Source organism: Notamacropus eugenii, chromosome 2, assembly GCF_028372415.1.
Source record: "Notamacropus eugenii isolate mMacEug1 chromosome 2, mMacEug1.pri_v2, whole genome shotgun sequence".
NCBI classification, from domain to species: domain Eukaryota; kingdom Metazoa; phylum Chordata; class Mammalia; order Diprotodontia; family Macropodidae; genus Notamacropus; species Notamacropus eugenii.
The window spans coordinates 518,574,099-518,590,445 of NC_092873.1; the positions used below are offsets into that span (position 1 = coordinate 518,574,099).

Here is a 16,347-nt window from a genome sequence, read left to right on the forward strand (position 1 = left end):
TTATAGACACATAATTAAAATGTTATTGCTTCGCTCCTGGTTGGGGTTCAATAGGTGAGTACAATGCTGGCTACTTAGGAATCTCAATGGCTGACTTCACTGTGGGAGGCTGTTGTGCCTGGAGCTGCCTCATGGTTTTTCAATATGGATGGGCCCACCTTACACAGAGAATAAATCTTAGAGCTTAGATGATGCCAGAACATGAAAAATCAAAGTTGGAAGGGACCTTAAAGCATAGAACTTCAGGGCAAAATAGAGCTAAAACCATAGAATATCAGATTTGGAAAGGATATTAGAACAGAGAATGACTTGGAGGGGCATTAGAACAGGGGATGTCAGGGCTGAGAGGGTCCTGAGAACAGGGGATGTCAGGGCTGAGAGGGGCCTGAGAATCCACACAATTAGAAGAATCTGAAGTACTATGGTCAGTCCCAAGAACCACATATTAGGAAGCACACTGACAGTGTGGGGAGGGATGGCAGGTAGCCAGGATGGTAAAGGGCTTCCAGTTCATAAGACATGAGGGGAAGCTGAAACATCTGGGAATGTTTAGCCTGGAAATTGGAAGAGCTGGACAAAGAGTGGGGGAGGGGAGCATGGTAGCTGTTCCAAGAGTTCCAAGGGCCCCAGATTAGCCTTGTTCTGATTGACCCTAGAGAGCAGAACTGGGACCAATGGGGAGGAGCTACAGAGAGCCATATCTAGGCTTACAAGGAATTTCCCCAGCAACTGAAGCCATCCCTGTGTGAAGCAGGCTGCCTCCATGGAGGTTTCCAAGCACATGGATGTCTTCTTGTCAGGGCTATTGAAGAGGGGATATTTGACCAAGTCCAGGTTGGACAAGATGCCTTCTGAGGCCCTTCCAGCTTTGACATTCTGTGAGTTGTAGGAATGAGGTGTAGAAGCAGGAAGACAAGGAGCACGTTTTGAGGTCACCAAGTGGCCCATTTGGGCTGGAGTATCAAAGGTATGTCAGATAGCAGGAGGGCAGGTTGGGACTAGATTGTAGAGAGCCTTAAACACCAGGCTAAGGAGTTCAGGCTTTGTTTGGTTCTCAAGAGGGAATAACTGAAGCATTTAAAGCAAGGCAGGGAGATGGGAGATGCATTAGGAAATGAATCTGGCAAAGGAGTTGGATGAATCCAGGACCTTAGATAGTGATGTTTTGTGCTGGAACCAAGGGCATGGGGTTGGTTTAGGAGAAAGGTGAATGAGGCAAGAGGCAGGTCAGGCAAAGCAGGAGACATCACCTCGAATGCAGCTGTTGTTACAGAGGGGAAAAGCAAGCCCAAAGACACTTCAAGGTTTCTATCCTGCCAAAACCTTGGCAAGTACTGGGAAGGCAGGGTCAAGGGTAAGATGATCCAAGGGTGCAACCATTTTGTTGGGGAAGAAGCACCCCATATCCAGGGCTCTTGGGACCCTATAAATCTCACTGCCCTAGAAAAATATTCTGGTCATCCCAATCGAGTTACAGCTCTAGATGAATTGGAAGGGATTACCTCAGAATCTCAGAGTTGGGAGTATCCTCCAAGGTCAACAGATTCAATCCATATCTGAATAGGAATCCACACTACAATATGGTCAATAATTGCTGCCCAGCATCTCCTTGACAACTTTCACTCATGTAGAACTCTGATTCACTGTCAGTTTATATATTGCATATATTTAGATGACTAGTATAGATAGAAGGGTCATTCAAGGTCATCTAATCCAACTCTCTCATTTGACCAAAGAAGAAATGAATTTGTCCAAGGTCATACAGGTAGCATTTGAACCCAGATTTCTACTTTTGGAAAATTCTAATGGTTAAGGGAAAAGGGAGCTTGTCTAGAGGAGCAGCAGGAACCAGAACAAAGGCAAGCAGTCTCATCTAACTCCTCCGGTGTTATTCCAGAGAACTAAGTGATAGGATGTCCAAGTAATTTACTCATCCTGGACCTACCAACAGAGGAGCCTCAAGGATCTTTGTATTTCAGCAGAGGCTCCTAAATGAGGAATACTACAAGACCCTAAGACATCAAGAAAAGGATTCCCCCATGTTCAACATATTCTAATAGAAAGGGGAGTAGATGATACATTTGAGAACATCAAATTTGAGTATGAGCTTCAAAGGTGTAGGGGGAGGGCACAGGAACTGACTTCATGTCACTCAAACTAGTCCCTGAAGGAAGTGAAGGATTTCCCCAAGATGAGATAAAAGTAATAAGAGCTAGTATTTATAGAATGAGCAGCTAGAAGGCTCAGTGGATAAAGTGTTGGACCTGGAGTCAGTAAGACCTGAGTTCAAATACAGCCTTAAATACTTATTAGCTGTGTGATCCTGGACAAACCACTTAGCCTCTGTTTGATCTAATCCACTGTGGTGCCACTCCAATATCTTTGCCAAGAAAACCCCATGGACAGTATTGGCATACCATAGTCATGGCTATAGTCATGGGATCTCATGACAGCAAATTTCTGTAGCACATTAAGATTGACAAATTGTTTACATATGATATCTCACTTGACCTTCACAGCAACTCTGGGAGGTAGGTGCTATTATTACCCCCATTTTACCAATGAGGAAACCAAGACCAAGAGAAGGAGGGGGAAGGGGAAAGAAAGATTTGTCAAGGCCACATGTTATTAAACATAAATGGCAAAGCCAGTATTTAAACCCAGGCCCTCTGACCCCAAATCCAGAACTCTCACCACTATAATTCCATAGCAGCCTGATCACAGATTATAAGGAACTTTGCATTTCCCTATGGAAATTGTGGACACACCGATACTAATAATAGCTTGCAGTTATATAACACCTGAAAGGGTTACATATCTCTTTTTACATATGTTATGTTGTTTGATTTTCAATAACCCTCAGAGGTAGGTGCTATTATTATCCCCATTTTACAGATGAGGAAACTGAGGCAAGGAGGTTAAGTGACTTGCCCAGGGTCATACAATCAGGCAGTATCTGAGACAGTATTCTATCTAGGATACTTCCTGACTTCAAGTTCATGTACCTACCCACTCAACCACCCAGCTGTCTAATAGGTAACTTAACACTAACCATTAACACTTCCTGGAGAGAAATTACTCCTCTGCATGTGGGTATTTGTCAACTCACTTACATTTAGGATGAATGATTAGGTTTCCTCTTTGGGGGAATAACTTGACTGGCTCTTCTGGATCAAAGAACCCTCTCCTCTTTGCACTGGACCTAGCAAAGAGAACAGGAGTCTTCATTGACAAGCCAGACAACATGAAAGAAAGACCTATAGCTAAGAGTAAATCTGTGTCCCTGGTAGAAAGGCCTATTCAATCACACAACCTTCCCACAACCAAGAAAACAACATTGTGGCAACCTTGGGCCATAGAAGCAAGTTGTAGGTATGTGAATTCTCAGTCATGTGGCCCAAGAGGATGCCAGAAACCCTCAACCATGGAACTTTCGAAGAGGAGAAAGCCACATGAGCAAACCTCCAGGCTAGAGGAGGCGTAGTTGCCCAGACAAAGTCAAGTTCTGGAGAGCTCCAGGATCCAGCCATATGTGGAGTGAAGATAACACCAGTCCTTTGGAGAGAAAAGGAGATGATCCCAAAGCTCGAGGATCAGAAAGGGCCTGAGCCATGACCTAGAGAGGCAAAAGCCTGGACTTTAGTCTCTGATGCTACAACAAGGACTCAAGACAAGGAGTTGTCTCTGTAGCTGCTCTAAGTATGTTTCCCTTCTGAGGGTAATCCACACCTTAAGAAGTGAAGCTTATCACAGTATTACAGGGTTGCTTCTTCAATACCTAAACTTACAAAATAATTTTTGTAAAGTGCTTGGCACTGTGCCTGGTATATAGTAGGTGTTTAATATATGTTCATTCCCTTCTTCAAAGGAGTCCAAAGCTTTAAGGAAGTGCTTTATAGGTCTCTGGGGTAGAAGATGAGACTCCCAATTAAGGGAAGAGGAATGTTTATGGGCTCCTGTGTTGTTGTGTGCTGATCTGTATTCTCTATGGAGTTAAAGGCTGTCCTGTAGCCAACATGAATTGTTACCTTGAGTGTTTGCATAGGAATTGAGAATTTTTTTTCTTGGAGAGGACTCAGAGAGGGATATGATAGCTATTTGCAAGTATTTGAAGGGCTGTCTACCAAAAGAAGGATTAAACTGACCAAAGGATGATAGCCAAGACTGTAAAAGCCTTGAGTTCATGACATGTGAGTATCTGTGCATTGGACATAGCTGAGAGAAAACTCAAGAGGGAAGAGATACCTCTGCTGAGGTATCTGAAAAGCCATCGTGAAGAAAAGGGATCAGTCCAGTCCTGTTTGGGCCCAGAGAGCAGATCTAGGATCCATGAAGAGAAGTTATAAAAAACCAAATTCAAGGGTGATATCAGGAAAATCTTCCTAACTCTCAGAACTATCAAAAAGTGGAATGAGTTGCTTCAGGAGGTGATATGCATCTCCTCACTGGAGACCTTCCTGAAGCAAACATGAGATGATCATTTGTCATGCATACTGCAACAGGGAGTCTTTTTCCAATGTGGGTTGAACTGGATGTCTGTTGAGATCTCTTAAAAATTCTGTGATTCTAATTCTGTGACCCTTCTACTTACCATAGTAAATTTCTAAATACCAGCATTATTCAGAGGAAACTGGATGGGGGTAAAACCAAAAATTATGATTTCAGAGCACACACACACATACACACACACAACACACACAACCAAGACCATGCGAGTTTTGTGTAATTCCAGAGCTTAATGTGCTTGGACCTGTGTCCTTCCTTAAGGTAAAGGTAAGGTAAAGGTAAGGTTACACTTCCTTAAGGTAAAAAATAAAAACATCCCACCTCACTAGAGTTCAGAGCATCATAAATTTAGAGAGGGAAAGATCCGTAGAAACCATCAACTCTAATCTCTTCATCTTACAGATTAAGAAACTGAGGCCCAGAGAGTTTTAAGCATCTTACTCATGTCATTCAGCAGTAAAGTGTCTAAGGGGAGATTTGCACACAAGTACTCCCAACTCACAGCACTATCTAGTCTCTGAATCCCCTCCTATCCTTTCAGCTCCCCCCTGGGAGTGTTATTTCTCTCCAGACTCTTTTTCTCTCCCAGACTCCTCAAGTATTGAAGAATACTGGAGCAGTTGGGGAGCCAGCATGCTCAGCAGCTCTAGGAGAGAGCAAAGATGAGGGGACCCACTTCCAGAGAAGAATGGGCCAGCCAGGTGCAGTCGGGTGGACTCCGTCTTTGACCTTGTGCAAGAAACTGACAAGAAGAGAGCCGATAATTATTAACCTCGCCACTTGTTTCTCTAGTTTATTGTGACAAGACAATGCAATACGGAGGGAGGTAATCAAAAAGCAATTCTGTAGTAGTAAGCTTAAAATGACAAACCTTTCTTTTTCTAAATAAATCACCATTATTTCCACATGGCTCATACTCAACATGCTGGGTTTCCTTAGTAACAGAATACTTCTCTTCTACGTGCTCTGGGCATGGGAGGCTAGGGGACCAGGACTGGGGGTGGAGGGAGGGGGAGCAAGTGCCAGAGGATGCAGGAAGTCAACTAGTCACCAAAGGTGTCAGGACACATTAATTCAATTTGCCCCTGACTCGCTATGTCGTGACCTTGGGTAAGCGTCTTGCCTCACTCATCCCTGCTTCTTCCTCTATAAAACAAGAGGTTATATGAACTGATATCCAAGGTCCTCTCCAGTTCTAAAGCTCTATAGTTTTATATAAGAAGTTGTAAAAGCAAGGACTCCAACATACGCAGGAAGACCTGATGTACAGGTTCTTGGATCTGTATTTCTAAAAGAAAAGCAACTTTTAAGGGGTCAACAATCACTTTAATCAAGCACATTATATATATATTATTCACTTAGTTCAGGGGCAAAAGTCAGCACCGCACCCGGAACTTCAGAGAAATCAGAATCCACAGACAGGGCTTCCAGCTGCCCGACATAAGCAATACATACATCACAGATCAACAGACAGATAAGTCTGACCATGCGTACATAGTTAACAGAGAGAAAAGCAGCAACATCTGATCGTCAAAGCCAGGGGGCTCCTTAACCACTGCCCAGAGTCTCATCTGGCCAAACAAAACACTCCCAGTCAGTAAGTCCCAAAGTAAAACCTCACCTCAGAGTACTCACACATTTTTCAGAGCCAGGGGGCATTACAATCCTTAAGAACCAGTACCTCATTAACAATAGGTGTGGCCTTCCTACAAATCTTTGAAGGCTCATTAATGGATGGGGAAGACCTTCCTATTAAGAAGCAAAATTATATTAACAATAAGCAAAAATGCATTATTAATACAGAAGCCGGATTTGCTGAACCTGTGATCTGAATGATTATAAATCTTGTAGTTGGAAGAGCCCTGAATTTGACAGGTGGAAACCTATATCCATGACACTATTGTGAGACACACCGGTAAAATGGGTCTAATGAGATTTGCATGACCTACCCCATAAGGCACTGTAAGGAAAGCTCTTGAGAGAGCTTGAAGCAACTGGAAGGCAGCCTCAAGTAGGAGATAAGGTTGGCCTTGAAGGCAGAAAGTCCTAGGTTCAAATCCTTCTACTGGTACACTCTGGTTGTGTTATCCTAGACAAGTCACTTAATTTCTCAACACCTTACACAAGCCTACAAGTTTCAGATAGTTAAAGGGAAAAAAAGGGGGAGGATTAAGGATATTGTGGAGGAGAGAAGGGGATCAAAAAATAGAAAGGACTGCTGCTTGGATGGGGATAATTAATAATGAAATCCTGGTTGAGCTCAATTATTTGACCTTTGTTGATCTGACAAGAGTAGATCATCTTTAGACTGGAAAGGGAAGGATCAGTAAGGAGATCATCAGACCACACCTGCCTACTTTTGGTGAGCTCAAGTCCCTTGGACCAAAGGAACTACAACTGGGGACACTGAAAGAAGTGGCAAATATAATGACTAAGGTGCTGTCATTGATCTCTGTAGCAGAAGAGATGCCACAGGACTGGAGAAAGGAAGAAAACAAGCCTTTATTAAGGGCTTACATGCATCAGGCACCAGGCTAAGCACTTTATAAACATTATCTCACTTGATCCTCACAACCAGGCGCTATCATTTTTATTCCCATTTTATAGTTGAGGAAATTGAAATGAGCAGAGGTTCCATGACTTACCCAGGGTCAAACAGTAAGTGCCTAAGGCAGGATCTGAACTCAGTCCTTCTTGATTGCAGGCCCAACACTGTCTGCTCCACCACTTAGCTTCAAATGTTGTCCTAGTTTTCAAAAAAAAGGGAAGAGAACGGAGTCTGCTAATATAGACAGATGATTTTTAACTTCTGTTCCTAGCAAAATTCTAGAATATATTATGAAAAGGATCGTTCATAAAAATCTAGAAAGGGAAGTAGTGATTGATCGCAAAGGGCCAGCACAGGTCATGCTCAACTAATATCATTTTCTTCTTTCACAGTTACCACACCAGGAGATCTAGGGAAATGTCTGTGATGTACTTGCCTGGATTTGAGCAAATCAATTGGCAAAATTCCTCCTGCTATTATTATGGGAAAAGATGGAAAGATGTGTGCTTTGGGTGAATTAGATGCCGCTTTGATGGCTGCACCCAAAACATAGATATCAATGGCTCTTTCTACGTCACCTGGAACAAAGGTCTCTAGGGGAGTGCCTCAAGGATCTGTGCTCAACAACATGCTGGCCAACATTTTTGTCTGTAACTAAAAAGAGGCGAAGCTAGCACAGAAGATGATGGCAAGCTGGGAAAAAATGCTAATACACCATCTTAGCATCTAAAACCAGACTAGAACACTAACACCAAATCAAACAAGATGATGTGTTACATTTGGGCAAATGTAAAGTCTTACGTTTGTGCCCAAGTAATCAACTCCACAAGTATCAGACAGAGGAAGCATAATTAAATGCAGGGGGGGAATGTCTGAAACAGATCTGAGTGAGTTAATCTACTGCAAACTGAACATGAACCCCACCGGTGAGATATGGCGGCCAAACAAGGCCACCTTAGGGGGCAGCTAGGTGGCGCCATAGTGCATAGAGTGCCTGTCCAGGAGTCAGGAAAAATCATGAGTTTAAACCCAGCCCCAGATACTCACCAGCCATGAGGGTCACTTAAATTGTTTGCCTCCATTTCCTCATCTGTAAAATGAGCTGGAGAAGGAACGGCAAACCACTCCAGTATCTTTGCCAAGAAAACCCCAAACGGGGTCACAAAGGGTTGGACACAATCGAACAAGAGATACATAGTATCCATGACTATGGTTCCTTTGCAGTCTGCTCTGATCAGGACATGTTTAAGGAGTCCTGTTCACTTTTGTGACCCACATTTTAGGAAATGTGGAAAAAGCTGGAAACCATCCAGAGGATGGCAACCAGCATGCTGAAGGGCCTCCTTGCTATATGATAATCACTTGAAAGAACTAGGAATGCTCAGCCTGAAGAAGAGAAAACTTGGGATCAGGGGAAGGGGAAAAATGATGGTGGGTTGTTTTTTGTTGGTGTTTCAAATATATGAAAGGCTCTCAGGAAGAAGAGAGACTAAATTTCTGTCAGACTTTGTATGTAATGTCCCCCATTACATTGGAGGGCAGGGACTACCTTTGCCTCCTTTTGTATCCCAAACATTTAGCTCAGTGTTGGTACACAGTAGGTGCTTAATCAATGTTTATTGATTGATTGGTTGGTTGATGTTTGCCCCAGGGGGCAGAATCAGGAGCAATGAGTGGAAATGGCAAAAGGTCAAGTATAGGTTGGATGTTAACTATTAGCGCTGCTCAAAATTAAAATTTGAAGACTTGTTGAGTAGTGAGTTCCTTGTCACTGGAAGCATTCAAGGACAAGCTGAATGACCACTTACTTCTGAGTTATGCTTTAGGGGGTTTCTTCAGGTATAGTAGGACCAGATGATCTCTAGGGGCCATTCCTAACAGGGAGTTATAGGATTCTTATTTATCTTTGTGTTTCCCTGAGTGTTTAATACAGTACATTTCACATAATAGGCTCTTAATAATTGATTGATAAATTGATTCTCAAAAAAGGAAGGAATGAAGGAAAAAAAAGAAGGAAGGAATGACGGAAAGAAAGAAGGAAGGAATGAAGGAAGGAGGGAAGGAGAGACAGAGATAGAAAGAGAGAGAGCAGAAAAAGATAATATTACCTAGGGTTGGCAGAAACCTACTCCAGTCCCTTTGGGTATTATGGGCCTAGAACAAGAATATGTTAGTCCATTGGGCTAAACATCATGCCCCAGTTCCATTGCTAGCAGGCAACTAGAAGCAGAGAGAAAGAAGCAAGCCCTAGGCATGGAGTCAGGAATATCTGAATTCAAATTCAGCCTCAGACACTAGCTGTGTGACCCTGGTCAAGTCACTTAACCACTCTTTGCCTCAGTTTCCTCACGTATAAAATGGGGATAATAATAACCCCTACCTCTCAAGAGTTGTGATGATGAAATGAGGTAATATTTGTAAAAGGTGCTTAGTGCAGTTCCTGACACATAGTAGGTACTTTGTAAATGCTTATTCCTTCACTTTTCCCTCTTAAGGGACACTGACTGCCTAAACTGAATTTAAACCCATTTGGATGTTTGCTTAATAGTTCAGAGAATGTTATGGTCAGTTGTCCTATAAATTAAGCACATTAGTTAGGTCTACAACGAAAACAAAAAACAAAAAAACAGTCCTACTCCATACAAAGACAGATGAAAGGCAAAAGAGCAGGGAGGGTCACTTCCCCCAGTGGCAGGAGCCTCAAAGCCAGTGGAAGCCTCTCAGGTTCCTTAGTTTTGGAACTGGAAGGGACCTTGGAGGCTATCTGGTTCCATCTCATTTTGCAGACAGGGAAACTGAGGCATAGCATGCTTAACTGGCTCGCTCCAGGATCATACAGCTAGGAAGTATCTGTGACAAGATTCAAACCCAGCTCTTCCTGTTCTCCATCCACCAGTCCATGCTGCCTTTATGTTTTAGGCACATCAACAAACATTTATTCAATACCTACTATGTGCCAGGCATTGTGCTAAGTACTGGGTAGCCAAAGAAAGGCAAGAGCAGTCCCTACCCTCAAGGAGCTCCTAATAGGGAAGAGACTGCAAATAACTATGTAGGGTTATCATTGTAGAGTGGGGAGGGGACAGATGATACATTAAGTCCAACCTTTTCATTTTCCAGATAAGAAAACTGAGTCACAGAGCAGAAGGTTACCCACCTTCCCCCGCAGGTGAGGAAGAGATGGCGCAGACCCAGCCTGGATCTGCAGTGTCCAAGGATGCAGGGCAGTCTCAGGTTTCCTAGCCCTTTTCTTCACTAGAGAGGTCTAAGTTCTGGTGGTTCCCTTGGGCACCTTCCCCTCCCCACCCCCCAACAAGGGCTGGTCTTACATGTGGATTTCCATAGGACCAGGTTCATAGCAGAGGTTCCCTGTCTGTATTTCACACCTACACCTCCCCCCCCCCCACACACACACACACTGTGTCTGTGTCTCTCTGTCTCTCTGTCTCTCTGTCTCTCTCTCTCTCTCTCTCTCTCTCTCTCTCTCTCTCTCTCTCTCTCTCTCTCTCTCTCTCTCTCTCTCTCTCTCTCTCTCTCTCTCTCTCTCTCTTCTCTCTCTCTCTCTCTCTCTCTCTCTCTTCCTCCCTCCCTCCCTCCCTCCCTCCCCTCGCTCAATCTGCCTAGCCCCTCATTTCCATCCCCTTGCCGACAGACTCCGCATCGCCTCTGGGTACTAGGTACCAGGGCGCGCCTGGGAAGAGCGGAGGGCCGGGGGCTGCTCTGCGGCAGGAGGGTTTCCTGTGGGCCGTTGACAGACAGCACGTTTGGGGAATTCGCTCTGCCCTGTGTTCCCTTTGTAATGGCCAGGGAAGGACGGTGGAGGGAGGACGGACCTACAAGACGGCCTGAAGCAGAAAGTTCGCGGGGACCAAAGAGGTCCGAGTGGTGACGAAGAGAGTGAGAAATCAATTGTGGCAGCGGGGGAAGGGAAGACAGAGAGAGCCAAGCCCAGCCACCTCCCCTCCCCACCCCCGCCAGGGTCCTAGAACCCCAGCCCCTCGGAGCTGGAATGATGTTGGAGGATGGTGGGGAGCCTAGATTCGGGGCGGGAAAGGGACCTGGGGATCAGAGGACAACCCTCTCATGGTAGAGGTGGGAGGGCTATAGTCAGGGCACAGGGTTGAGAGTCCTGAGAACCTGGGCTCAGATGTTGCCTCTGACCCTGTGCGAGTCTGGCCCACTCCTCTCCCCTCCCTTGGCCTTGGTTCCCAGATCTATAAATGAGGGGACTGGACCAGGGAGCCTCTGATGTGCCTTCTGCCTCTAAATCTCAGCATCCATTAGAAACTGAGGCCAGATGAAGGGAGGAAACTCCAGCCTGGTAACAGAGACAGGAAGCACTGGTAGTTAGGTTTACAATGGGCTCTACATACATCGTCTCATTTGATCCTCACAACCATCTTGTGAGGTAGGCGCTGTATTATTCCCATTTCACAGATGAGGAAAGTGACACTTAAAAAGTAAGTTTGCCCTGGGTGTCACAATCAGTAAATGACTGAGGCAGGATCCTGGCTCAGTTCTTCCCGACTGCCTGGGGGACACTGAGGTAAGAACAGCTTACATTCCACCTGGGGGAAACCATGTCTGCATATATGGCATGGACAAGTAATAGGAGGAAGGGGGTAACCAGGGAAGGCATCCTCTAGGAGGCAATCCTTGAGTTATTAGATCGACTTGCATTTCTTTTTTGTTTTTTTTTTTTTTTGCAACATCCTTTTTTAATGTTTAAAAATTATTTTGTTTTCAGCATTCTACAATCACTTCTATATATCTTAGATTTTTCCCCTCCCTCCCCCTTCTTTATCTCCTCCCTCCCCATTCCCTCTCCAAGACAGCATGCCATCTTACATAGGTTCTACACATACATTCTTATTAAATACATTTTCACCTTAGTCATGTTGCATGGAAGAATTAAAATGAATGGGAGAAGCCATAAAACAAAACAAAACATAATACAAGAGAAAATTATCTGCTTCATTCTGCAATCCAATTCCATAGTTCTTTCTCTGGATGTGGAAGGCATTTCACCTCAAGAGTCCATTGGGAATATTTTAGGTCATTAAATTGCTACGAAGGACTAAGTCTATCAGAAAAAGTCCTTGTACGCTGTGGTTGTTGCTGTGTACAAAGTTCTCCTGGTTCTGCTCCTTCCACTCAGCACCACTTCATATAAGTCCTTCCAGGCCGCTCTGAAGTCTTCCTGTTCTTCATTTCTTACAGCACAATAGTATTCCATTACATTCATATACCACAATTTATTCCACAATTGATGGGCATCCCCTTGATTTCCAGTTTTTGGCCACCACAAAGAGTGCTGCTATAAATACTTTTGTGCATGTGGAACCCTTTCCCATTTTTATGATCTCTTGGGGATACAGTCCTAGAAGCAGTATTGCTGGGTCAAAGGGTCTCCACATTTTTGTAGCCCCTTGGGCGTAGTTCCAACTTGCTCTCCAGAATGGCTGGATCAGCTCACAGCTCCATCAACAATGAATTAGCGTTCCAACTCTCCCACATCTTCTCCACCATTTATTATCATCCTGTTTTGTCATGTTAGCCAATCTGATAGGTGTGATGTGGTATCTCAGAGTTGTTTTGATTTGCATCTCTAAACAATAGTGATTTAGAGCATTTTTTCATATGACTATAGATAGCTTTGATTTCTTCCTTTGAAAACTGCCTATTCATATCCTTTGACCCTTTATCAATTGGGGAATGACTTGTATTCTTGTACATTTGACTCAGTTCTCTATATATTTTAGAAATGAGGCCTTTATTGCAAACACTAGTTGCAAAAATTCTTTCCCAGTTTTCTGCTTCCCTCCTAATCTTGGTTGTATTGCAATCAAAATTGTCCATTTTGCACTTCATAATGTTTTCTATCTCTTATTTAGTCAAAAATTCTTCCCTTCTCCATAAATCTGATAAACATACTATTCTTTGCTCCACTAATTTGTTTATAGCATCAGTCTTTATACCTAGATCATGTGTCCATTTGGACTTTATTCTTGTGTACAATGTCAGGCATTGGTCTATGCCCAGTTTCCGCCACATTGTTATCTAGTTTTCCCACCAATTTTTGTCAAACAGTGAGTTCTTATCCCAGAAGCAGAGGTCCTTGGGTTTATCAAACAGTAGATTGCTATGTTGATTGACTACTATGTCTTAACTACCTAACCTATTCCACCGGTCTGCCCCTCTATTTCTTAACTAGTACCAAGTGGGTTTGATGATTGCTGCTTTACAATACAATTTGAGATCTGGTAGAGCCAGGCTGCCTTTCCTAGCATTCTTTTCATTAGTTCCCTTGATATTCTGGACCTAATTTGATGTTATTTTGTCTAGCTCTAGAAAATAATTATTTGGCAGTTTGATTGGTATGACACTGAATAAGTAAATTAATTGGTAGAATTGTCATTTTTATTATATTGGTTCAGCCTACCCACGAGCAATTGATGATTTTACACTTACTTAGATCTCATTATATTTGTGCGAAAAGTGTTTTGTAATAGTGTTCATATAGTCCCTGGGTTTGTTTTAGCAGGTAAACTTCCAGATATCTTATAGTGTCTACCTTAGCTTTAAATGAGATTTCTCTTTCTATCTCTTGCTCCAACTTGTATTTCTACTATATGCTATACACTGTGATAAGTGATAAGAAATGTCAAAGGCAGAAGTGAAGAGTGTTAGGGGACCTCAGGAATCCCCCTCCAGCATCCCATCCCCATATGGGCTTCAGTCTTTGCTTATAGAACTGCAGTCAAGGGAAAGTCATTCTTTAAGGCATTCCATTCTGTCCCGGGACAGTACTAGGAGTTAAGGAGTTTTTATCCATTAATTTAGAAAATATGAAGACACCCATCTTCTTGATTTTAATGCAAAATGCAAGGATCATCACTACTAAGTACAGCACCATGCTGCCGAAAAGGTCTCTTCCACAGAAATACAGACTAGATAGTCAACAGGAACCTCAGGGGTCAAGCCTAGTCTGAGAAAGGACCCACCTGGCAAGTGGCAACAATTGATGATAATTGTAAAGTACTTAATACATTGCCTGGCACCTAGTAAGCACTATATAATTGTTATTAATAATAATAATTATTATTATTATCTCATATCTCCATGGTACTGTAGTATTTGCAAGGTGTTTTACATACATCACCTCATTTGATCCTCACAACAACCCTAAGAGATAGGTGTGGTTATTATCTTCATTTTATAGATGAAGAAACTGAGGCAGACACATCTAGTAAGTGTCTGAAGTTGGATTTGAACTTGTACCTTGCTGGATCCAAGCCCAGTACTCTATCCACCTAGGTGTCTCATAGTGAGAGACCCGAGGGAAGGAAGGATCTTAGCAACTACTGGATGGGCTGGCAGTTGAAAGAGATACAGTTTGACATTAGAGAAAGAACTATAGAGTTGGACAAATCTCCCAAGGACATACAATGGGGTCAGTTATTCTATTCCAGTACAAACCAAGAAATCTTCTTAATGTAGCAAGTCAAGTCAAATCAACAAGCATTTATTTGGCACCTACTAGGTACCAGGCCCTGTGCTAAATACTGAAAACAAGGCAGAGCTGTCTGTCCCCCCAATAAAGGGCAAATTCCTAACCCTGCCTTGATTGTCCTAATCTCCAGTGTATTCCTCCCTTACACTCTCCTTTTCTGCTTCTCTCTGCCATCCCACAAACCATCCACGTCACTCCAGATTTGATACATCCAAGGCAAAGTGGCGAGCACTTGGACAATGCCCATTGAGAGGAGGCTGATGCCTGCTGTAGCTCTTGGATAAGGCCGTATGACTACAGACCCTCTCTGAGTCCCAGTCTTCTCTTCTGTGAAATGGGATCATTGAATGAGGAAGTCTCTAAAGCCCCTTCCAGCTCAGAATCCACCATCGTTATACAAGTGCAGTTAGCCCAAGCTTGCACAGGGCTCCTTGGGTCTCCTTGGGTAATGTGCATGCACAGGGCAGAAAGGGATAATATCTCTCCCTGCAATTAGCAATAAGGATTCAGCTCTTTGGAAACAGTTTACATGCTGGTTCTGATAATCCTCAGTTCTCATAAACATGGTGAGATGAATTTCCTGGCATTGACCAGAATTGGTTCTGAGTTGGTGATCCAATAATCTTCCAAAGATGCCCACTCCTGCTTCTCCAAACCCATGGAGTCCATCAGAACATGTTGGCTTCTTTCTTGGGGTCATAAATCTGAGCTTATCTGAAACACCAATGGCTTCATTTTAGAGATTTGTAAACTGAGGCCAAGAGAGGTGAAGGAACTTCCTCAGGGTCATGCAGGTAAACAATCAGAAGCTACATCTGAATTCACGACCTTGAACTGTAAAACCAGTGTTCTCCACTGGGCCCAACTGAGACTCTGGCTTCTATTTTGGTTTGGTTTGTGGGTGCTTTGCCTGTCTTGGCACCCCCAGAATTTAGGAACAGCTGCGCACAGCAAGTGTTTAATAAATGCTTGTCAACTGACTACATCAAAAATTTTTCTGTCCAAAATCTTCCGCATCTCACATGCATTTCCACCCCTTATAACAAAAAGACCCTTATTTTTAATACCAATTTGTGTGTATGTAGTTGCAGGAATGGAATGAGACATGGAATACCCCCAACAAAGTACTTTACAAAGAGATATGTTGTCTGTAGGTGTCATCCCACAGTAATACACAGCCAGGAAGGAAGGAAACAAAGGAACAAGGAAAAAAAAAAACATTTATTAAACACCTACTATGTGCCAGGCTTTATGCTACATCTTTCCAAACATTCTTTCATTTGTTTGCCACTACAATCCTGTAGGTTAGGTGCTATTATTATCCCCATTTAACAAGTGAAGATATTGAGGCAGACAGAGGCTTTTTGTTGGTTGGATTTTGGTTTTTTTTAGTTACTGGCCCTGAGTCACACAGCTGCTCAGTGTCTGAGTCAGACATGAACTCTGGTCTTCCTGACTCCAGGCCCAGCACTCTATATACTGGGCCACTTTTGCATGAAAGCATGCAGATATAGATTCTGATAATGGGTCAGAAAGGGGGGAACTAAGAGGAAGGGTGAGTTCTAGGGTAAAAGGAGGAGTTCTGTTTGGGGCTGTTGAGTTGGAGATCCTATGAAACATCCAATGGGTAGCTTGTAATATAGAAATGGAGATGAGGAGAGGAGGGCTACATCTGTAAATTATCCGTTGAGACAGAGATGGTCTTTTTCCATTCTTTGTCTCACACACACACACACACACACACACACACACAAACACACATATGCTCCATGATGCTTGG

General features: G+C 43.3%; 1 protein-coding gene across 1 annotated transcript in view; it reads right to left on the bottom strand.

Moving 5' to 3' along the window:
• Positions 1 to 5,810: 5,810 nt before the first annotated feature.
• OMA1 (OMA1 zinc metallopeptidase) overlaps positions 5,811 to 16,347 on the bottom strand; it is a 148,459-nt gene continuing 137,922 nt past the window's right edge. The window contains exon 9 of the mRNA XM_072649627.1: positions 5,811 to 7,252. Within this exon, the coding sequence (XP_072505728.1) occupies positions 7,241 to 7,252 (12 nt within the window). The 3' untranslated portion in view covers positions 5,811 to 7,240. The remainder of the gene's footprint in view (positions 7,253 to 16,347) is intronic.